Here is a 21,645-nt window from a genome sequence, read left to right as displayed (position 1 = left end):
GGGTGCGCGGGCGGTTGGCCCCGGGGCGGCGGTGGCGGTGGCGGTGCCGGGGCAGGGGCGGGCGGGAGGGAGGGGAGGGGTGGGGGGGGGGAAGGAGACACGGACATACCCACGGCGGGGCCGGGGGCCACCATGCCGCCGCCGCCGCTGCTCCCCGCCGTCCTGCTGGGCCTCGTCGTCGTCGCGCTGCTCGCCGGGCTGCTGGCGCGGTCAGGGCCTCGGGGAGGGTCGGGGGGCGGCGGGGGGGCCGTGGGGGTTCGGGAGTCGGGGGGTGACAGGGCTGGGGGGGGGGATACATGGGGCCGGCAGTGAGGTGACAGGGGTGTAGGGGTGGCCGCAGGGGTTTGGGGGTGGGGGGGGCGCAGGTGTCGGGGGGGGGGGTACGCGGGGCTGGCAGCGAGGGTATCAGGTGGTTTGGGGGGGGCTTCAAAGGTGAAGGGGGGGGCCCATGGGGCTGGCAGTGGAGTGTCGGGGTGTTTGGCGGGGGGGGCTCTGTTGGGGTGGGAGGAGGTCGCAATGGTGAAGGAGGTCCCATGGGGCTGGCAGTGGCCTGTCAGGGAATTTTGGGGGCCCGTAGGGGTTGGGGGGGCCTCGCAAGGGTGAAGGGTGGGGGCACAGGGCTGGCAGTGTGTTGTCGGGGGGTTTTGGGGACATGCAGGGTTTTTTTTGGGGGGTGGCGGGGTTGGCTGGGGTAGTGTCAGGGGTGGAGGGGGCCCATGGGGCTGCGTGGGGGCTGCTAAGGGTGTGGGGGGATCCATGGGGCTGAGAGTGAGGTGTTGGGGGTTTGGGAGGGGGGGACAGCAGGAGCTAAAGGGCACAAAGAGGTCTTGCGAGGGGTGTCAGGAGTTTGGGGTGGCTCACAGGGCTGGGGGAGAGGTGGTGGGGTGGGGGAGCCTGCAGGGCTTTTGGGGGGGTCGTAGCGCTGTGGGGAGCGGTGCATAGGGCACGGGTGGGCTCTGGGGATTTGGAAGGGTCCAGGGGCTGGGTGGGAGGGTGGCAGGAGCTTAGGGGCTTCAACGAATCCAGGGGAGCCCACAGGGGTGGGCGTGGGGTGTCGGGGGGTGTGGTGGTCAAAGGGAGCCCTCAGGGCTGGGGGAGGGTGTCAGTGTTTGTTGGGGGGTGACCCTGCAGGGTCTCTGCCCCAGCTTGGGGTACCCGTGATGGCAGGACCAGGCCCTGGGAGCTCCCATCCAGCCATGGGTGCTGGAGCTGGCGCTCGAAGGTCAAAGATGGTCCCCAGCTCCAGCGGGGAGGCTGACCCTGGCCTTCCGCCTGTCCCCGCAGGTGGCTGGCGTGTCGCCTGGCTGTCACCTGGTGCCGGCAGAAGCTTCATGCGGAGCTGAAGATCGGCTCCTTCGGCTTCTTCTGGGCCCAGAATATCAGCCTCAAGTTCCAGCAGGAGCAGCAGACTGTGGTAGGTACCCGGGCAAGGGGTGGTCGCTGGCAGACAGGGCAGCTGTGATCACTTCCAGGGTGGCAGAGAGTCCCTGGAGCCAAGCTCCTGTCTTGCAGCCCCATAGGTGGTGCCAGGCCCTTTCTCCCACGGCCAAACGTGGGGTTTTTTGCTGCTCCCTGCATGATGCCAGGCGTTAGGAGCAGAGTGGGAACATTGCGATGAGCATCACAAGGCAGAGATAGGTTGTTTCTTCTCTGACCTACCTGTGCGTCCTTGCAGGAGATTGACAACGTCTGGATCTCCAGTAAACTGAGCCGGGAGCTGCCGTACGTACCCCCACCCCGCCTTCCTCCCTGCTCTCCTGGGGGGGTCTGGCTCATCCCCAGCCCTGCTGACTGTGATTCTGTTGCCTTTACACCTTTTGCAGTCCCTATTTCCCCATGGTCTGCTCTGTGTGGCAGTGAATCACTCTACTTTGAGGTGGCAGTGTCTTGTGGATGCCCTTGTGCTTGTCCTGTGTGTCCTCAAGGCAGGGGGCATCCCTGGTGATGGGGTTGGGTGTGCCACGTGTGAGCTCTTGTAAGAGTTGCCCGTGCTGTTCTTCTGCAGGCGCTACTTTGAGCTATGTTTTGGCGAGGTACGAATCCGCACAGATCTCCAGAAAGGCCCTGGGTTCCAGCCGTCTGTCCCAGAGGCTCCCAGAGAAGCTGATGGAAATGAAAGCAGAGCTGACCTGACTCTTAAACCCTCCCTGCTGAGGCTTCTTAGCCAGGTGAGGCACTGACTCGGTGAAAGGCTGTGGGCTGCGCTGCTGTCGGACATTCCTCATGGTAGCACTTTCCCCACCAGCTCTTTTCCATTCACATGGACTCCATCAACATCATGGTTCTGCACGTGGCCACCTCAGAGTCTCTCTGGCACATCCAGGCCAGCAAGACCCGTCTCCTCCTGAACGGCGACGGGAAGAGGTAACGCTGTGCTTACGCCCTGCTCTGCTTTCACAGCCTGACCCTGAGTCTCAGGGGGCAGGGAGGCTCCTCCGACCCCAATCTGGTGTCTCACCTTTCTCCGTCCCACTCAACAGCATTTCATGTCACCTGTGATGTGACACATTAACCTTCTCCGGGGCTGGCCTGGTCCCTTTTCCCTTCACGGGAAGCTTGAGTTGTGTGTTCTCCAAATTACGGGTTGTTGCACTGTGCATGGAGTTAGGGTGTGCTCTGCTTTTGAGAGGACTTGGGGCAGGGACTTGGGGTCCCTGTGTCCCACAGAAAAGAGAGGGCAGGGGCTTGGTTTGGAGGCAGCAGGGCCTACAGCCTTCATCTGTTCTCTGCTCTCCCCAGCCTGACCTGCGAGGTGAGCCTGACAAAGGTGAACAGCAAAGTGCTCCGGAGCAGCCAGCTGGTGAGTGCTGCGGAAGGGAGAAATTCGACGCTTTGGGCCTGGGCGCTGTGACACCCCAGTGACCTGTTCCAGCGTGTCCCCGAGGCTGGGCGATGCTGCAAGGCTCTGCGCTCTGTGCTGTGCCCAGTGCTTCACAGGCAGCATCCACCGGCAGGGAGTTGGGTGACTCCCTGTGCACTCCTTGCCCGTGTCTCTGTACAGGATGACACCTGCCTGGCGGAGCTGGCCCTGGCCCTCTCCCTCTCGCTGGAGATCAGCAGCAAGAGGCGGCTGGTGGGCGTCAGGCTGCGTGTCCGGACCCTGCAGGCAGAGCTGCATGAAGGACTCTTCTGCAGCCCACTGCTGCACCGTGTCACTGCCGGGGCCCGGTACAGCAGTGCTGGGGAACAGCCCAGCGCAGGTGAGGGATGGGGACAGGGACAGGCTCTGGGCAGGGCAGGGACTTGCACTGGAGCCAGAGGGGTTTGTCTGTGCTGTCACTGCTGCCCACTGCAGGGCATGGGGGTCTGGGCAAGAGCCGTCCTGTGACTCTGTCCCTCTGCAGGATCAGGGGAGCCCCTGAAGTCCCTGTCTCTGCTGAGCAGGGACACACTGCAGCTCATCCCCAGGAGGGTGGAGGTGAAGATGGAGAACACCAGCGTGGTGCTGTCTATGAACAGCCAGAAGAGGTGAGGAGGAGGTTGTCTTAGCCCTGATCAGCGCTGGGGACAGGGACCTGGGGACAGCTGTGCCATTCCCTGCTCACCCCCTGCTCTGCCAGGACTGAGCTTGTTCTAGGGCCAGGCTCTTGAAGGAGGAAGGCACGTGAGCTGGTTCTCCAGTAGGACAGCCTGATGGGATCCTCTGCTGGTGGGATGAGAGCGCTGGGCTGGGCTGCAGCTGGGCATTGGCTGGTGTCTTTGTCTGTGCCAGCATGCTGGTCAGCTGGGGATGAGAGATGGGGAGATGCAAGACATGACGGTGCAGTTCCCTTCTGGCAGTGACTCCCTGCTTCTCATAGGCACCTCACCTGGAGCCTGAAGCTGCTGCAGTTTCTATATCAGCGTGAAGAGGAGCAGATCCCGCTGCGCAACTTCACGCCCACCTCAGACTTGGACCAAATGAGTGTAGACCTCCAGCTGGAGGGTAAGTAGCCAGGAAGACAGCCATGGGACAGGGCTGCCATCTCTGCCCTCCACCGCCCCTCACTTTTGCTCCTCTCTCCCCAGATGGCCTTCTCCTGTCCCAGAGCCGCCAGCGCATCGTGTGCCTCAACTCCCTGAAGACCAGCGTGCAGGTGAGGGAGCACTGGGGATGCTCCTGTCCCCTGGGGGTGGTGGATTTGGCTCCTGGCACGAGCTTTTTGCCACCTGGCCCTGTCCCTGCTCTAGGTCACAGCCATTGACCTCTCAGCTGCTGTGCTGCTCAATACCTGCATCATCCACTACCGCCACCAAGAGTTTTCACACTGGCTGGGCCTGTTGGCACAGGAATACAGGTGCCAGGCAGTGCCTGTCCCCATCCAAGGGCACAAGGGAAGGTAAACTCAGCGCAGCTGCTGTTATTACAGCTTGTTTCCTCTCGCCTGCCATGCTCTGGCAGGGTGCCTGGGCACCCAGCACCTTCTCTACCTTCTGCACAGCCCATGGGATGGGGAGGCTGATACAGAGGGTGGCCAGTGTTTGGGGGACCCCTGAGGAGAGGGCATCTCTCTGAGCCTGTTTCTTGGCAGTTCCCCAGTAACACAGTGCCCCAGTAATGGCCCATCCCTCCTTGTCCCACACAGGAGCTACCCCCAGATCATAGCGCCCATCATCCTGTGTGCCTCACTGTCCAACGTCAATGTGTCAGTGCAGCTGGGGGACACGCCACCCTTTGCCTTGGGCTTCAACTCCATCTCTGCAGGTACTGGCCGGCAACTGGCACTGGGGTGGCTGCTGGGCTCTTTTTGGGGGTCGTTGGCTCTGCCAGAGAAGTGCCAGGATGGCAATGGGGAGCGCCGTGCCACCTCTGGGTTTCCCCATGTCTGTGTCTGGCCGGGGGCTGTGGACCCCTGCCTGGTTGTGTCTGGGTTGCCCTGTTTGGGAGCAGCTGAGCAGGCAGCAGCGAGCCCTGCCTGCACTCACCCCCTTCTCTCTGCTCACAGACTACCAGCACCTGCGGCCGCAGAGTGTGCACCAGCGAGCGGTGCTGGCTGTGGACCACCTCTGCTGGCGCGTGGGCAACGACTCGCACATCCAGCGTGCCCCACATCCTCCCAACATGCACGTGTGGGGAGAAGCCCTCATCCTCGACTCCTTCAACCTGCAGGTGAGGGGTGAGCTGGGGGTGTGAGGGGTGGCTCTCGGGGGAGCTACGTGTCTGTGACTCCATGTGGATGGCACATGGATGTGTGGTGGCACGGGGACATGCTACAGCCTGAGAGTGATCATCCTGTTTGTCCTGCAGGGCAGCTACAACCAGCCCCTGGGCATGTCCAGCGCCCAGTCGGACACACTCTTCCTGGACTGCACCATCCGGGGGTTGCAAGTGGAGTCGTCGGACACCTGCACCGAGTGCCTGGCCAGAGTCCTGCCTCTGTTCTGCCCACGGCCCAGTGGAGCTGAGCTTGCCAAGCAGCCACCCTCTGCCTCAAGCGAGCCCTGGGGGCTGCTCTGGAAGGTGGATCTGAAGGTGGAGGATGTGAATCTTTTCACACTTTCAGCCCTGGTGGGTAAGTAGCGTCCAGGCTGATCCCAGATGGGTGTCCTGGAAGAGTCCTCGTGGTCAGAGGAACCTGGCGTGTCCTGGTGTGCCTCTTCCGTGCCTCCACCACTGACATGCCATCTCTCTAGGCGCCCTGGAGCTGCGGCTGGACACACTGACCATCTTGGGGAGTGCCGAAAGCTGCACAGTCAGTGTCCAGGGCATGGTGCTGGCTTTGGTGAAGAGCATCACGGAGAAGATGCAGCCGTGCTGTAAAGCTCCTGCCATTCCCAACCCAGTGGCCAACCTCTCCATGCTCTCTGTCACCTACCGCAGCAGCATCCGCTCCCTGGAGGTTGGTGTGGGTCTCTGCTCTCTGCTTTATCCTGAACTGGTGGGACTGGGATGGGTGGGGCAGGGGGAGGATTGGTTGGCACCGAAAGGTGTTGGAGAGGAGAACGGGGCCGTGCTCTGCTGGACCTGGCAGTGACTTGGTGCCTGCTTGCTCTCTCCTCTGTAGGTGCAGTGCGGTGAGGGGCTGGCTGTGCTGTGGAGCCCACCCGATCACATGCACTTGTACCATCACACCCTGGCAACCCTGCAGTGCCATGAAGCCTTGCGGAGCGCCCTCGGCCACGGGATGCCTCCCTCCCTGCCCCCAGAGAGCCCAACATCCCACCCAGCCACCCCTGCTGAAACATCAGGGGCCCCCCAACCAGATGGGACCCCCCCAAAAAGACTCCTGTCCCTGTCACTGGAGCTGAGCTCTGCCAAGCTCACAGCCTTTGTCTCCGAGGCCAACTACATCAGCCTGGCTGCTGAAAGGACCTCTGTGAGCTGGCACGGTGGTGCCCTGCATGGCTACTGCCCCGAGCTGGCCGCTGGCTTTGATGGACACAGCATCTTCAGTTTCAAGGAGGTGGAGGTGAAGCTGCTGCCAGAGCTGGAGGAGGTCATCTTGCACCGCTGCGCCTTCCCCACCCTCCACACCCTCCGCAACCGCGGCTGGGCCTTCTCCTTTGCCAGCGTGACCATTGAGTTCCCCTACCAGTATGACTTCTCCCGCACGCTGGACGCTGCTGTGGGTGTGCAGAAGTGGCTTAAAGGCCTGCACCGGCGTGGCCACCCTGCCAGCACGGCACTGCCCCCAGACCTCCTGCTCAAAGTTGCACACTTCTCCTGGGTCTTCCTGGATGATGTCTTCGAGGTCAAGTTACGAGACAACTACGAGCTGATGAAGGACGAGAGCAAGGAGAGCGCCAAGCGTTTGCAGCTGCTGGACGCCAAGGTGGCCGCGCTGCGCAAGCAGCATGGCGAGCTGCTGCCTGCCCGCAAGATCGAGGAGCTCTACGCCTCACTGGAGAAGAAGAACATCGAGATCTACATCCAGCGCTCGCGGCGCCTCTATGCCAACACGCCCATGCGGAGGGCCCTCCTCACCTGGACCCTGGCCCACTTGGAGCTGGTGGCCATGGCTGATGAGTCCTTCCACGGCACGGAGCGTGTGTTGGAGCAGATGAGGGACATAGACAGTGTCAGCCCGTTCCCCCCTGAGGGTCTGGAGATGGTCACCCAGTGGTGCCGCATGATGAAGGGCAGAGTTGGCAGCTTCTTTGGTGAGTTGCTTTGTGTGAGGGTGATTGTGGAGGACAGCACTGTGGCTGCATGGCCTGGGCTCCCAAGCAGAGAAAATGTTTTTTGGAGGTTCGAGGGAGTGGGAAGGGAGCAGAGGTGTGACAGGACGGTGGCTCCTGCCATGGTCCGGAGTGGGGCAGCAGCACAGTGTTCCTTTGCTGCCCCATCTCTCAGCCGTTCCTCTGCCCCACAGTGCGGATCCGTGACTACCCTCGCTACCTCTTTGAGATCCGGAACTGGCAGCTCTCAGGCCGGCTGATCGGAGCCGAGCAGTGTGGCCAGGCCTGCTCCCGGCGACGCCAGGTCCTGAAGCTGGGGCTGCCCTGGGGAGACGCGACAGTGGAGAGAAACATGCCACCCTTGAAGTTCTACCATGACTTCCACTGTAAGAGCTGGAGGGTCAAGGGGGACTCTGTGTCAGGGTGGGGACAGGGCTGCGTGCGACATGGAAAGGGCTGAGCCAACCTCTGTGTCCCCAGCTGAGATTTCCCAGTACACCATCGTGTGGGGGCCCTGCTGGGACCCAGCCTGGACCCTCATCGGCCAGTGCGTGGATCTCCTCACCAAGCCCTCAGAGGACCCCAGTGCCCCTTTGCCCTGGTGGGACAAGAGCCGCCTTCTCTTCCACGGGGACTGGCACATGGACATCGAACAGGCCAACCTGCACCAGCTGGCCACTGAGGTGGGTGCCATCAAGGTAGGGAGCAGAGTGTGGTGTGGGGCTGGCTCACACCTGCCTCTCCCTATGCTTGTCCTTACAGGACCCCTACAACACCACGGAGAACATGCACTGGGAGTGGAGCCACCTCTCCTTCCACTGGAAGCCCGGGCAGTTCGTCTTCAAGGGCAACCTGGACATCAACGTCCGGACAGCATCCAAGTGAGTGTGGGCCCAGGAGCATGGAGGCTGACACTGGTGCTGGGGGGTAACCGGGGGTCTCTTTTGCCGTTCAGGTACGATGACTGCTGCTTCCTGCACCTGCCTGACCTGTGCATGACGCTGGACCTGCAGTGGCTGTGCCACGGGAACCCCCACGACCACCACGGTGTGGTGCTGCGCTCCCCCGAGTTCCTGCCCGAGGTGCCGGTGGGGCAACAATACGACTCCTACCGTGCCTTCCGCTCCGAGAACCTCAACCTCTCCATCCGGATGGACCTGACGCGTCCCAGTGAGGGTGGGTGACAGCACCCCGGGCGTCCCTCAGGGCCAGGGCAGGGCTTGCTGGTTTTAGCGATCCTTATCCCAGGACCGGTCCTGGGTTGGGTGCTGCCGTGTTCCTGGCCCGTGGTGCTGGCTGACGGCGGGTATATTCTCAGAGCACTCCCAGCCCCGGATCCTACTCTACAGCAGCACCCTCCGCTGGATGCAGAACTTCTGGGCCACATGGACCAGTGTGACGCGGCCCATCTGCCGTGGGAAGCTCTTCAACAACATGAAACCCAGTAAGAAGAAGCTGGGGCAGCATTACAAGCAGCTCTCTTACACTGCGCTCTTCCCTCGGCTGCAGGCAAGTCCTGGGAGTGGGGGTCTGGTGTTACCTCCCCATTTTGCCTGCACTGGGCTCTCAGCCTCTGCTCTCTGCTCCCTCGCAGGTGCATTACTGGGCTTCCTTTGCCCAGCAGCGTGGGATCCAGGTGGAGTGCTGCCAGGGGCACATCTTCACTCGCGGCACCCAGCGGCTCATCCCGCAAGGTGAGCGGGGACCCTGCCACCAGTGCTTCCAGGCAGGGCAGGACCCCGGCTGACCCCTCTCCCTGTCCCCCAGCTGGCACAGTGATGCGACGCCTCATTTCGGAGTGGAGCATCACGCAGATGGTGAGCGACCTGAGCCAAGTCACCGTGCATCTCATGGCCTCCACTTGCGATGAGAACGCCGACCACCGGCTCGACAGCCTGGTGAAGAAAACCCATCTGCTGAGCCTGTCTTCCCTCACCTACCAGCGGCATAGCAACCGCACGGCTGAGGAGGTACCACTGCAAACGCATAGGGCATGGCAGCCTGTGCTGGCCTGATGGCATCCCCCTGGGACAAGGGGACCTTCATCTATGGGTGCAATGGGGGAGGGATTTGGCTGGAGAGGAGACAGACCTGTAGAGCCTCTGGTCTCCCAAGCGCCTGGCCAAAAGGATGCTTTGTTCCAGCCACAAAATCCCTGGTGTGAGTCCCTGCTGAGGGCTCTGGGATTGTCCCCCAGGCTCTGGTCCCCACTCTCTGCCTTCAGGGACTGGCAGGGCTCCCAGCCCCTGTGTGTGAGGCTCGTGGGCAGGGGCTGGGGGTGGCTTTGCTGTGCTGAAGCTCTGACCCTCTGTGCCCAGGAGCTGCCCCTGCGGGATGGGGACGATGGCTTCCACACCCACCAGCTGCACTTGGTGGACCTGCGGGCGTCCTGGACCACCACCAACCGGGACATCGCCTTTGGCCTCTACGATGGCTACAAGAAAGCAGCTGTGCTCAAGCGCAACCTCTCCACTGAGGCCCTGAAGGGGCTGAAGATCGACACACAGCTGCAAGCCAAAAAGCTGAAGCGGGGCCCGCTCTCTGCTCACTCTGTCCCTGCCAGAGTGACCGCTCCCATCACCAGTGGCCGTCCTGAGAGAGCCTCCTCGGGGGGTGAGTAGAGCAGAGAGGGAATAGGGAACCCAAAGCCATGCCTGCCTTCACCCTGTCACCCCCAGCCGGCCCCCAGCAGCCTCACACTGACCCTTTCTTCTTCCCCAGGGGCCTACATGCTGCAGAAGCTTATTGAGGAGACAGACAAGTTCGTGGTCTTCACAGAGGAGGAGTCGGGGGCTAGCGAGCAGCTGTGTGGCATCGCCGCCTGCCAAACTGATGACATCTACAACCGCAACTGCCTCATCGAGTTGGTCAACTGCCAGGTACCTGCCCTTGGCCACCCTGCCTGTCCCTACGCTCTCCACTCCCCACGGCTTTGCTGCGAGAGAGGCCGTGTCTGCCCCAGGTGGTCTCATCTGACCCCAAGGGTCTCTCCCCCCGCAGATGGTTCTGCGCGGTGCAGAGACGGAGGGCTGTGTGATTGTGTCTGCTGCGAAAGCCCAGCTGCTCCAGTGCCAGCACCACCCTGCCTGGTACGGGGACACGCTGAAGCAGAAGACGACCTGGACCTGCTTGCTGGATGGCATGCAGTACTTCGCCACGACGGAGAGTGGCCCCACTGAGAGGGAGCACGGGCAGCTCTGGCTGGAGGTGAGTGGTTGTGGGGGACTGTGGTGGGTGAGCTGTGTTGGGAACAGGCAGCACTGTCAGTGCTCTGGCTAGGGCAGGGAGAGCAGGGTCAGCCACAGGTGCCTCCTTGTGTCCCTAGGTGAAAAATATTGAGGAGCATCGGCAACGGAGCCTGGACTCAGTGCAGGAGCTGATGGAGAGTGGGCAGGCAGTGGGGGGCATGGTCAGCACCACCACAGGTACTGCCTGCAGAGCTGGCTGCTGTGCCCACCCCAATCCTGCTCATGTGTCACCCCAAGCTGAGAGTGTCCCAGCTCCCAGATGGCTCCAGGAGCTGGGTGATGCTCTGAACCCCGCACCATGGGGTCTCCAAAGTGCCAGAACGTGGTGCTCTGACCATGGTCTCCCTGTCTGTCCCCAGACTGGAACCAGCCCTCAGAGGCCCAGCAGACCCAGCAGGTGCAGAGGATCATCTCTCGCTGCAGCTGCCGCATGTACTATATCAGCTACAGCCACGACATCGACCCCGAGCTGGCCACGCAGATAAAGCCCCCCGAGACTCCCGCCAACCAGGAGAAGGAGGATCTGCTGAAGAAGCAGGAGGGTGGGTACCTCCAGGCGGTGTGTTGCAGTGGGTGGAGCTCTGGGCTGACCCACAGGTTCTAGCTGAGTCCAGAGATGGTCTGTCTTGACCTTGCTGAGATCAGAGGGGTGCATACAGGAGGGGTCCCCAGCCACGTGGCAGTGCATCAGATGATGCTGGACATGCTGTTGCGTGGTGGAGCCAGCACAGCTACCTTAGCTCATTCCCCATCCCTCTCCATCTCTGGCTGGGCCCGACATGAGTCTCGTTTCTGGCCATGCTGAAGCCCTACTTGCCCTTTGTGCGTCCCTGCAGGAGCTGTGGATACATTCACACTGATCCACCACGACCTGGAGATCTCCACCAACCCAGCACAGTATGCCATGATCCTTGACATAGTCAACAACCTGCTGCTGCACGTGGAGCCCAAACGCAAGGTACCTGTGAGGGCTTCAGGTCACCGTGTCACTCACTGCACCCAGGGCAATCCTAACCTTCCCTTTTCCCTGTGTCCAGGAGCACAGTGAGAAGAAACAACGGGTGCGCTTCCAGCTGGAAATCTCCAGCAACCCTGAGGAGCAGCGCAGCAGTATCCTACACTTGCAGGAGGCCGTGAGGCAGCACGTCGCCCAGATCCGGCAGCTGGAGAAGCAGATGTACTCCAACGTGAAGGTGAGCCCGCATCCTGGCTCCCTGGGGTCCCTGCTCCAGGACAGGGGGTGCTGAGGGTTATCTGTCCTTCAGTCCCTACAGGACGACAGCAAAAATGAGAGCCTGCTTGACCTCAACCACAGGCTGCAGCAGCAGCTGAGCCAGGAGAAAGCTGACCTGCAGCTGGAGAGTGAGGAGCTGAACATACTCATCAGGTAGGGGCCTTCTCTGGCTTCCCCAGCATTTCGCCCCCCTTATTCCATGGGTCCCGCATCCCAGCGCTCCCCTCTCTACTGCAGGTGCTTCAAGGACTTCCAGCTGCAGCGAGCCAACAAGATGGAGCTGCGAAAGCAGCCAGAGGACGTGAGCGTGGCACGGCGGACTGAGTTCTACTTCGCCCAGGCACGCTGGCGCCTGACTGAGGAGGACGGACAGCTGGGCATAGCCGAGCTGGAGCTCCAGCGCTTCCTCTACAGCAAGGTACCAAGCCAGCTGGTGGCATCCACAGTGGAAGACATTGAGGTGCTGGAGTGTGTCCAGAGAAGGGCAGCAGAGCTGGTGAGGGGTCTGGAGCACAAGTCTTACGAGGAGCGGCTGAGGGAGCTGGGGGTGTTCAGCCTGGAGAAAAGGAGGCTGAAGGGAGACGTTATTGTGTTCTACAACTCCCTGAAAGGAGGGTGTAGCGAGGGAGGGGTTGGTCTCTTCTCCCAAGTAACAAGTGATAGGATGAGAGGAAATGGCCTTCAGTTGCTGCAGGGGAGGTTTAGGATGGATATTAGGAAAAATTTCTTCACCAAAAGGGTTATCAAGCATTGGAACAGGCTTCCCAGGGAAGTGGTAGAATCGCTATCCCTGGAGGTATTTAAAAGATGGGTAGATGTGCTGAGAGGCATGGTTTAGTGGTGGTTTTGGCAGTGTTAGGTTGATGGTTGGACTTTATGATCTTAAAGGTCCCTTCCAACCTAAACATTTCTATGACTCTGTGGCTCTGTGTGCGCAGGTCAACAAATCTGACGACACGGCTGAGCATCTGCTGGAACTGGGCTGGGTCACGATGAACAACCTCCTGCCCAACGCTGTGTACAAGGCAAGTGGCAGCCTGAGGGAGCAGCCCTGCACCCTTGGGACCTTCAAGTGGCCTGGCCAAGGTGGCCTGTCCTCAACCCAGCCACCCGTCCTCTTCCCTGCAGGTGGTGCTGCGTCCCCAGAGCTCCTGCCAGTCCGGCCGGCAGCTGGCACTGAGGATCTTCAGCAAAGTCCGGCCACCCGTGGGAGGCATCTCAATCAAGGAGCACTTTGAGGTGTCAGGGCCATGCCGGGAGGTGGCAGGCTCCCTGCAGGGTGCAGGCAGCGTGTGCCCAGCTCTGATACACCTCTCTCCCCCAGGTGAACGTGGTCCCTCTCACCATCCAGCTCACCCACCAGTTCTTCCACAGGATGATGGGATTCTTCTTCCCCGGCCGCAATGTGGAGGAGGAGGAGGTGGGGGATGAGGAAGACAAGTCCAAGCTGGTGACAACAGGTGAGAGACTCAGGGTCACTCTCCTCACTGGCATCTGAGGTATGTCCCTCAGCAGCTCTGGCTGTCTGTCCAGGGTATGTTGGGACTTGTGGTCTCCCATGCAGTCAGGGAGCCATTGCAGGGGAGGGATGGGTCATGGCTGGATGGGTCATTCGATGGACACCAGCCGCCACCTCCCACCCTGTTTGTCCCAGGGATCCCTGTGGTGAAGCCACGGCAGCTGATCGTGGCCGATGACTCGCTGGGCCCAGGGAAGGGAGTCACTCAGGGACTGAATCGGACGTCAGGGGTCAGAAGATCATTCCGAAAAGCACCCGAGGTACCTGCTGCTGCCTTAAGGGGGGAATGTGGGAGAGCCCTGCTGTGGAGCCGGTCTGTTTTCCCTCGGCAGTCACGTCCTCCCCTGCTTGCCTGTCCATTTTCTTCTCCTCCCTCCCACCATGAGGATTTGCATCCTTTACAGCCGAGCACCTGCACGCTTGATGCGACCCCTGCAGCATCTCATTTTCCTAACACCGTGCCAGAGCAGCTCTCACCTCTCCCCGGTGAAGCAATGCCATGGCCTAGTGCCCGGCTGTCCTTTCCCTGCTGATTCCTGGCTGTGTCCCCCCTCCTTCCCTTCTGCTCACGGCTCCTGCTCTGTCCCCAGCATCCCGTGGATGACATCGACAAGATGAAGGAACGCGCAGCCATGAACAACTCCTTCATCTACATCAAGATCCCGCAGGTGCCGCTCTGCGTCAGCTACAAGGTGTGGGACGGGGTGTGCTGGGGAGGGGACTCAGCCCCTCCATCGGGGGGTGGCCTGGGGTATCATCTCACACTGCCTGACACCCCTCTCACCCAGGGGGAGAAGAACAGCGTGGACTGGGGTGACCTGAACCTGGTGTTGCCGTGCTTGGAGTACCACAACAACACGTGGACGTGGCTGGACTTCGCCATGGCGGTGAAGAGGGACAGCCGCAAAGCCTTGGTGGCACAGGTAGGTGGGACCCCATCCCATGGGGTGCCTCCTTCAAGCTCGTAGGAAGGCTGGTGGAGCCACTCTACCTGGGATGGAGGTGGTAACATTCTCCAGAGTGGGAAGCAGCCGCACTGGCTCAGCAGCTCAGGCTCTCACCCATGCCGAGGGGCCTGGGTGGGGCCATGGGGAGCTGAGCCCCCTAAATCCTGGGGCAGGTGATCAAAGAGAAGCTACGCCTGAAGCCAGCGGCAGGCTCGGAGGCCCGGGGGAAGCTGGAGAACAAATCGGACGGGACCATCCAGCAGCAGGAGGAGGACGAGAAGGCGCGTCTGCTCATCGGGCTGAGCGTGGGCGAGAAGAACCCCAGCAAGAAATCCATCTTCGGCAGGCGCAAATGAGGGCAGCACCCGGCAGGCCGGGAAGGGACTGGGGTGCCCCTGTGCTCCCCCCTCCGGAGGGACACCCCTATGGTGGTGGGGGGGCCCAAGCTGCTCAGCAATGCCCGAGGCGGGGGTTAGCCGCACGCAGGCCCTGGGCAGCCCTGTCGCCGTGGGGCAGGGGTGCAGCAGCACGGGGATGTGGGGCGCAGCGTGCTCTGGGGCCGCTTTGTGGGGCGCAGACCCCTGTGCCAAGGGCTCCCGTGAGCTTCCCCCCTCCCTGCTGTGCAGGTGCTGGGCCCGGCCCCTGGGCCCGGCGAAGCAGCAGGATCGCTCCAGGCTGGGAGAAAGGGGAACGGGAGAGAGTTTAAATAAAGAGTTTTTAATTTGGAACAGTCTTGGGCCAGTGCCTTGTTACTCACCTCCCCACTCACGCCACGGTGCCAGGTTTGGTGCTGTGTTGTCAGCCCCCCCCCCCCCCCCCCTCAGCTCGGCAGCACCCCAACTGCTGTGACTGCACCCCCTGCCCTTCCCTGGGGACACCCGCTTTGAGGGCTTGGGGCTCCCTGGCAGCATTATCCGTGTCCCCGGGCTCAGCCCTTGTCCCTCTCCCGTTTCCTCCGTGAGCCCCCCCACCATGGTCCCCGGGGCGCAGCGGGGGCTGCCGGTATCCCACCGTCTGCCCCGGGGCAGAGCGGGTCCGGCAAGTGGGGTGCAAAGGGAGGATGAGTGGTTGAAGGGGGAGCCCCAAGGTGTGTAAGGGGGGAGGGGGGGGTCCCAGAGGTTGTGCCCTGCCCAGAAGCCGGGGGGGGGGACAGTCATGGGTGGGTGCCCCGGGGTGCGCAGCCGGTGCAAGGACGAGCCCCACTGCAGGAGGATTGTCCCGGGGTGCGCTCCCGGTGCAGGGGGGGCAGTCCCGGTGCCCGGCCCCGGGGCTGGGGGTGGTCGCGGGCGGGCGGGGCGGGGCGAGGCGGAGCGGCGGGGTTATGTAAAGCGGAGGATTACCGGGGACCGGGACCGGGGCGCGGCCGGGCGGCGCCGCGATGGGAGCGACGAGCAGCGGCCCCGGCCCGGCCCCGGCCCCGGTAGGGCCCCCCCAGGTGCGTGTAACGGCCGCGGTGGCCCCGGGGGTCCCCACCGTCCCGGGCACCCCCCGTCCCGGAGTCCCCCCGCCGCCCCGCTGACACTGCCCCCCGGTTCCGCAGGGCCGTGCCGTGGGGTCGTGGGTGCGGGCGCTGCTGGGCCGCGCCGGGTCGGTACCGGTACCGGGGTCCGGGCTCGCCCTGGCCCCGCGGGGCCCCGCCGAGGAGCCGCCGCTGCCCGGGTGGCCGCTGCCGCAGCTCGTCTCGCTTTTCCTGCCGGAGTTCCCCGTCCGCCCCTCCGCCCGCCAGCAGCAGCTTAAGGTGCCGTCCCGGGGCCCCCCACCCTCCTACCGGGGTCCCGGTGCATCCTGACGGGGTCCCCGACCGTCCTACCGGGGCGCCGGCGCATCCCACCCCGGCAGCCCCAAGCGCTCTAACGGGTTCCGTCACACCCTGTACCGGGGTCCCTGCACGTCCTACCGGGGTCCCCCCGCGTCCTGTGTGTTCTCCCGCGCCGTCCGTGCATCCCGTGCCGCCATCCCGGGACCACCGACCGTCTTACCGGCTCTCCTCGCATGCTGTGCCGGGTCCCCGCGCGTCCTACCGGCGTCCCCGACCGTCCGTCCCACCGGGTTTTACCCCCGCCGGGTCCCCGTGCCCCGTGTCGAGTCTCTCTGCGTCCCACCAGGGTCCCTTTGTACCCTAACGGGGTCCCCGTGTGTCCTACTGGAGCCCTGTGCATCCTGCCAGCACCCCCATCCACCGTGCTGCCCCTGTGTCCCTGTCCCCCATCCCCATGTGCCCCATACTGTGTCCCTATGCATCCCTCTGGGGTCCCTTTTGGATCCTCCTGGTCCTCATGAGTCCCCACCACCTGCCTCGGGTGCCCTCTGCCACCCCACCTCACCCCACGCAGGACCCCACATCCTGCCCCACCTGGAGCACCCCAATCCCGTCTCCGTGGGGTGCTCAGACACTGTTCCCCACTCCAGATCCTGGGCTTCGTGGCCAAAGGCTCCTTCGGGACCATCCTCAAAGTGCTGGACTGCGGACGGGAGAAGATCTGCGCAGTGAAGGTGAATGCTGCCCCTCAGGGCCTGTGGGTGCCCCCTGCCCACCCCTGGCCCCACTGATGGCCCCTCGTCCCCCTCCAGGTTGTGCCCAAAGTGGAGGTGCTGCGCCGTGACACCCTCAAGCAGTGCAAGGAAGAAGTCAGCATCCAGGTTAGGGGGGAGGGCAGGGGGGACCCCAGCCCGTGGGGGGGTTGGGGTGGATGTGGGGATGGAAGGGGCCGCTGGGGCTGTGGAGGGAGGGTGGCAAGAGTGGAGGGGTCCCTGGCCCCCCTCCCCCCCACACCCCAGGGGCCGCTCACCCTCTCTGCTTTGTGTCCCCAGAGACAGGTCAGGCACCCGTTTGTCCACGGGCTAGGGGACAGCTGGCAGGGCCAGCGCCACCTCTTCATCAGTGAGTGACCATCTGCCCGTGGGCTTACCCTGCCTCCCCCCCCTCCCCGCTCGCGCACGTGTCCTCGCCGCCTGCACACGTGTCCCCGCACACGCGCACGCTCCCCCCCGCGCTGCCCGCTGCCCCGCGGGGATCCAGGCGCTCAGCTGCTGGCTCCCACTGCGGGGACATGGGGACAGGGATGGGGACAAGCCTACAGGGGGGCAGTGACCAGTGTAGGGGTGAATGAGGCGCCCCAGCCCCAGTGCCTGCCTGGCCCTGGTGGCCATGATGGCCGTGCCACCTCAGTGCCCATGTAGCTGGTGTGTTCCCAGTGACTGTGTGACCCCAGGGACCGTGTCACTTTGCCCTGGTGCTTGTGTATTCCCAGTACCCACATGGCTCTCGTGCCCATGTCACCATGGTACACAGCCCCGGTACTTGCATGTTCCCATGCCACCTTAGTCATGCCCATGTCACCTTAGTACATGATTCTGGTGCCCATGTTGAGTCTTGTGGCACCTTGGTGCGAGTGTGGTCCTGGTGCTTGTGCCACCTCGCTGCCCTTACAGCCCCAGTGCTTGCACCACCCTGGTGCATGGCCCTGGTGCCCATGTCACCTTGGTGCATGGCTCCAGTGACCCACCTGGTCCCCTGTGCCCGTGCCACCCCGGTGCCCGCGCCCCTCGTGCCAGCCCGTCGGTAAGGTACCTCGACCGTCCCGGCAGTGTGCACCTACTGCAGCACCGGAGACCTGCACGCCCTGTGGCGCGCCGCCGGGTGCTTCGCCGAGGCCACCGTCCGCCTGTTTGCTGCCGAGCTGGTGCTGGTGCTGGGTGAGTGGCCCACCACGCTGGGGACAGCCACCATTGTCCCCACCAACGGGGACCTGCAGGCAGGGTCAGCCATCCTCAGGGGTGGGCAGCTGCCTGCTGGGTGCTGCGGGGGTGGCAGTGGGCACCGTGCCGGGAGGGGACCCACCGCTCTGACGGCTCTGTCTTCTCCCCAGTGTATCTCCACGACCTGGGCATTGTGCACAGAGACGTGAAGGTGGGTAGCAGTGGGGCCGGGGGGCCGTAGGATGGGGTGGGCGGGGTCTCGGAATCCTCCAGCATGGAGAGCCCACCCCAGTACCTGTCTCATTTCAGATGGAGAACATCCTCCTGGATGAGAGAGGTAAGAGTCTGGTGGCGCTGGTGTGGGGACATCCCATCCACGGAGATGCCCTGTCCATGGGGATACCCCCTCTGTGGTGCCCTCACTCAGTGTGTCACCCCGCAGGACACCTCAAACTCACCGACTTTGGCCTCTCCCGGCACCTGCGGTGGGGCGAGCGAGCCCACACCATCTGCGGCACCCTGCAGTACATGGGTAAGGTGGCAGTGGGGGGCTGCAGTGGGGGTCACAGCCCCCCCCAGGCACTCACACACTCATCCCCACAGCCCCAGAGGTGCTGAGTGGGGGGCCCTACAGCCACGCAGCCGACTGGTGGTCCCTCGGAGTTCTGCTCTTCGCCCTGGCCAGTGGGGAGGTGAGGACTGGGGGGGCACAGGGAGATAGGGGCACCCCATGGAGCCCCTAAATTCACTCCCTGCCCCCTCAGTTCCCTGTGGCGCCAGCGGGGGACCATGTGGCCATGCTGGAGCGTGTCAAGCAGAGCAGCTACGAGAGCCCACCCACAGTCAGCCCCGCGCTGGCCCGGCTGCTTGCCGAGGTAACCCTCCTACTGGGATTTCGGGGTCCCCACTGGCCCCCCAGGCTGGATGCTGGGGTCCCCGCCACTCACTGTCTTCCCTCTTGTCCCCAGCTGCTGTGCCACAACCCCCTGTACCGCCTGCGTTACCTCCACCACTTCCAGGGCCACCCCTTCTTCCGCGGGGTGGCCTTCGACGCCGACCTGCTGCAGAAGGACCCAGTGGCGGTGGCAGTGTCCCCCCGTCCCACCGAGCAGCCCCCACCCGACCCCACCACCTTCGCCGACTTTGACTGCGACCTCGCCGCCCCCCTGGGCAGGCCCTGGCCTGGCTGAGCCGCCACCGCCGGGACCCCCGGGAACATCGCTCAGGGACATCCCTACCCCACCCCACTCCCCAAAATCCGGCAGCGGGTCGGACCCTGCTGGGCCGGGTCCCCCTCACCCCAACGCTGTACCTCTCCCCGCGGAGCAATAAACCCGAGGGCCGCGGGCACCGTTGCGGGGGCTGCCCTGACTCCTGCGGGACCCCCGAGGCGGGGGGAGCGGGACCGTCGGAGGGATGTGCGGGGCTGGTGTCCCCTCTCCCTTGGGTCGGGTCGGGTCGGGTCGGGTCTGGGGGGCTGGTTCCCCCGGGACAGGCGCTGGAGAACCCCCAGGGTGCGGGGGCATCCGGGCCTTCCCCCGTTTCCCCCCCTCCCGGTGCGCGCTGTGCTCGGCGCTGCACAGCGCCGTTGGGGCGAAGCCCCGCCCATAGCCCCGCCCACCAATGGGGGCACGGCCCCGCCTCTAACCACCGCCCCCCGTGGAGTGACGCGTGCGCCGAGCAGCCAATCGCAGCGCCGCCTGGTTTTCAAACGGGCGGCGGCGGCAGCGCGCGGGGAGCGGCGGGGCCGGACCGGGACCGGGGCCGAGACCGGGAGCGGAGCGGGGACGGACCGGGACATGCGGGCCGCACGGACCCCCGCCGTGAGTGCGGCCGGGGGGGTGGGGTGGGCGCTGAGCATGGGGAGGCGGGGGACACCGGTTTGGGCGTCCCGGTGGGACGGCGGGCAGAGCCGCCGGTGGGGTCGTGGCGGGGCAGCCCCGACCGTGCGGGGGTGGCCGGAGGTGACTGGGGTGCGGTGTAGCGCTCTGTGTGTGTGTTTTTGTGTTTGGGGGGGGGTTGCTGACCCTTGGTGACCGCCGGTGCCTCCCCCCCCCGCCAGGCGCAACAGCGGCCCCGGCGCACCCCCCTTCAGGAACTACGGTTGCAGCCGGGCGCCGACCGCACCAGCCTCACCCCGCTGCTCCGCCGCCTGCGGCTCAAGGTCGGTGTGGGGACGGGGGGGGATGACGACTTGGGGGGGGGGCGGGGTGGGTGTAATGGGAAAGGATGCTAGGGTGGTACCGGAACTGGTGATAGTGGGGGGGGGGGGGGGGGGAGAGAGTGAGGGGTTCCAGGGCAGTGTAGGGTCCTGCACCTGGGGAAGAAGAATGTTAGGCACCAATACAGGTTAGGTGTGGACCTGCTGGAGACAACTTCCGAAGAGAAAGATCTGGGGGTCCTGGTAGACAGCAAAATGACAACGAGCAAGCAGTGTGCTCTTGTGGCCAGGAAGGCCAACGGAATCCTGGGCTGCATAGGGAAGAGTGTGGCCAGTAGGTCGAGGGAAGTCATTCTCCCCCTCTGCTCTGCACTGGTGAGGCCATGACTAGAATACTGCATCCAGTTCTGGGCTCCCCAATTCAAGAGGGACAGGGAACTACTGGAAAGAGTCCAGTGAAGGGCAACAAAGATGATTCAAGGATTGGAGCATCTCTCTTATGAAGAAGGGCGGAGAGAGCTGGGACTCTTTAGCCTGGAGAAGAGAAGGCTGAGGGGAGACCTTATCAATGCTTATCAGTATCTAAAGGGTGGGTTGAAGGAGGAGGGAGCCAGACTCTTTTCAGAGATTGCCAGTGAGAGGACGAGGGGCAACGGGCACAAGTTGGAACATAGGAGGTTCCACTCAAATATGAGAAAAAACTTCTTTACGGTGAGGGTGACAGAGCCCTGGAACAGGCTGCCCAGGGAGGTCGTGGAGTCCCCTTCTTTGGAGATTTTCAAGACCCGCCTGGATGCAGTTCTGAGTAACATGCTCTGACATGCTCTGGGCAATCCTGCTTCGGCAGGGGAGTTGGACTAGATGATCTCTATGGTCCCTTCCAGCTCTAAAAATTCGGTGAAATTCAGAGGGGACAGGTATAGACACTGGGGTGGGGGAAATGGGGAGACTGGGGGAAACGGATATGGGGTGCTGGGGGCCAGGGCAAGGGCAGTCTTGACCCTCCCACCCCTCCCAAATGTCCTGTAGGACCATGACTGTGCCACCCCAGTGCCCTGCACGCGGGCCCACCCCAGCAGCACCATCCTACAGCCCTCTAGGACTACAGCCTGGGGGTCCAGCGCCTCAGAGACCACTGTGCCTCCCGCCCTGAAGCCTGGTGCCCACAAGCCCCCTGACAATCCCCCCCTAGTTCCCGGTGCCCTGGAGCCCCCTGGCAGTTCCACTCCAGGGCTCAGCAACACCGTGCCAGCCCCTACATGTAGCTTTATCCCAGGGCCATGCACCCCAGAGCCCCCACGCAATACCATGCCGGCTCCCCTATGCAGCCCCATTGCAGAGCCCAGCACCCCGGAGCCCCCCAGCAACACCGTACCAGCACCTACATGTAGTTCTGTCCCAGGGCCATGCACCCCGGAACCCCCCAGCAACACCATGCCGCCCACCCTGTGCAGCATGATCCTGGGGCCCAGCACCCCAGAGCCCCCCAGCAGCCCTGTGCCACCCCCTACATGTAGATCTATCCCAGGGCCATGCAACCCAGAGCCCCCCAGCAACACTGTGCCAGCTCCCCTGTGCAGCCCCATCCCGGGGCCCAGCACCCCGGAGCCCACTGACAGCACTGTGCCAGCCCCTACGTGTAGCTCTGTCCTGGGACCACGCACCCCAGAGTCCTCCAGCAGCACCGTGCCATCCCCCAAGTGTAGTTCCATCCTGGGGCCGTGCACCCCAGAGCCCCC

The 21,645-nt window shown here is 63.6% G+C and overlaps 2 protein-coding genes across 3 annotated transcripts; both read left to right on the top strand.

Annotated features, from left to right (window-relative positions):
- Positions 1–132: 132 nt before the first annotated feature.
- Positions 133–14,779, top strand: BLTP2 (bridge-like lipid transfer protein family member 2). 2 transcript variants are annotated; one of them, XM_074160482.1, is made up of 39 exons: positions 133–209; positions 1,285–1,414; positions 1,676–1,722; positions 2,006–2,168; positions 2,246–2,364; positions 2,740–2,800; positions 3,002–3,200; positions 3,345–3,468; positions 3,801–3,925; positions 4,009–4,076; positions 4,171–4,319; positions 4,566–4,684; positions 4,926–5,089; positions 5,228–5,492; positions 5,614–5,819; positions 5,985–7,080; positions 7,293–7,484; positions 7,579–7,781; positions 7,861–7,979; positions 8,054–8,274; positions 8,417–8,607; positions 8,693–8,792; positions 8,866–9,068; positions 9,417–9,711; positions 9,820–9,977; positions 10,099–10,305; positions 10,424–10,523; positions 10,706–10,888; positions 11,183–11,304; positions 11,384–11,539; positions 11,612–11,733; positions 11,818–11,998; positions 12,519–12,605; positions 12,709–12,819; positions 12,905–13,040; positions 13,235–13,359; positions 13,690–13,791; positions 13,888–14,022; positions 14,220–14,779. In XM_074160482.1, the coding sequence occupies exons 1-39, from the start codon at positions 133–135 to the stop codon at positions 14,400–14,402; spliced, it is 6,744 nt and encodes a 2,247-aa protein (XP_074016583.1). In that variant the 3' UTR covers positions 14,403–14,779. The 2 variants fall into 2 exon arrangements, with proteins under 2 accessions (XP_074016583.1, XP_074016584.1); XM_074160483.1 differs by lacking the exons at positions 133–209; positions 1,285–1,414; positions 1,676–1,722; ... (4 more) ...; positions 3,345–3,468; positions 3,801–3,925 and having other exon boundaries at positions 4,005–4,076; positions 4,569–4,684.
- Positions 14,780–15,424: 645 nt separating this feature from the next.
- Positions 15,425–18,935, top strand: RSKR (ribosomal protein S6 kinase related). Its single transcript, XM_074160681.1, has 12 exons — positions 15,425–15,481; positions 15,587–15,784; positions 16,456–16,539; positions 16,618–16,686; positions 16,858–16,927; positions 17,635–17,742; positions 17,916–17,956; positions 18,055–18,082; positions 18,188–18,277; positions 18,349–18,437; positions 18,510–18,620; positions 18,714–18,935. The coding sequence occupies exons 1-12, from the start codon at positions 15,425–15,427 to the stop codon at positions 18,933–18,935; spliced, it is 1,167 nt and encodes a 388-aa protein (XP_074016782.1).
- The last annotated feature ends 2,710 nt before the right edge of the window (positions 18,936–21,645 follow it).

The sequence above is a fragment of the Numenius arquata genome, chromosome 18, assembly GCF_964106895.1.
Source record: "Numenius arquata chromosome 18, bNumArq3.hap1.1, whole genome shotgun sequence".
Taxonomy (NCBI): domain Eukaryota; kingdom Metazoa; phylum Chordata; class Aves; order Charadriiformes; family Scolopacidae; genus Numenius; species Numenius arquata.
The sequence above is the reverse complement of the archived record's forward strand: the minus strand, read 5'-3'. Positions and strand labels throughout refer to the sequence as shown.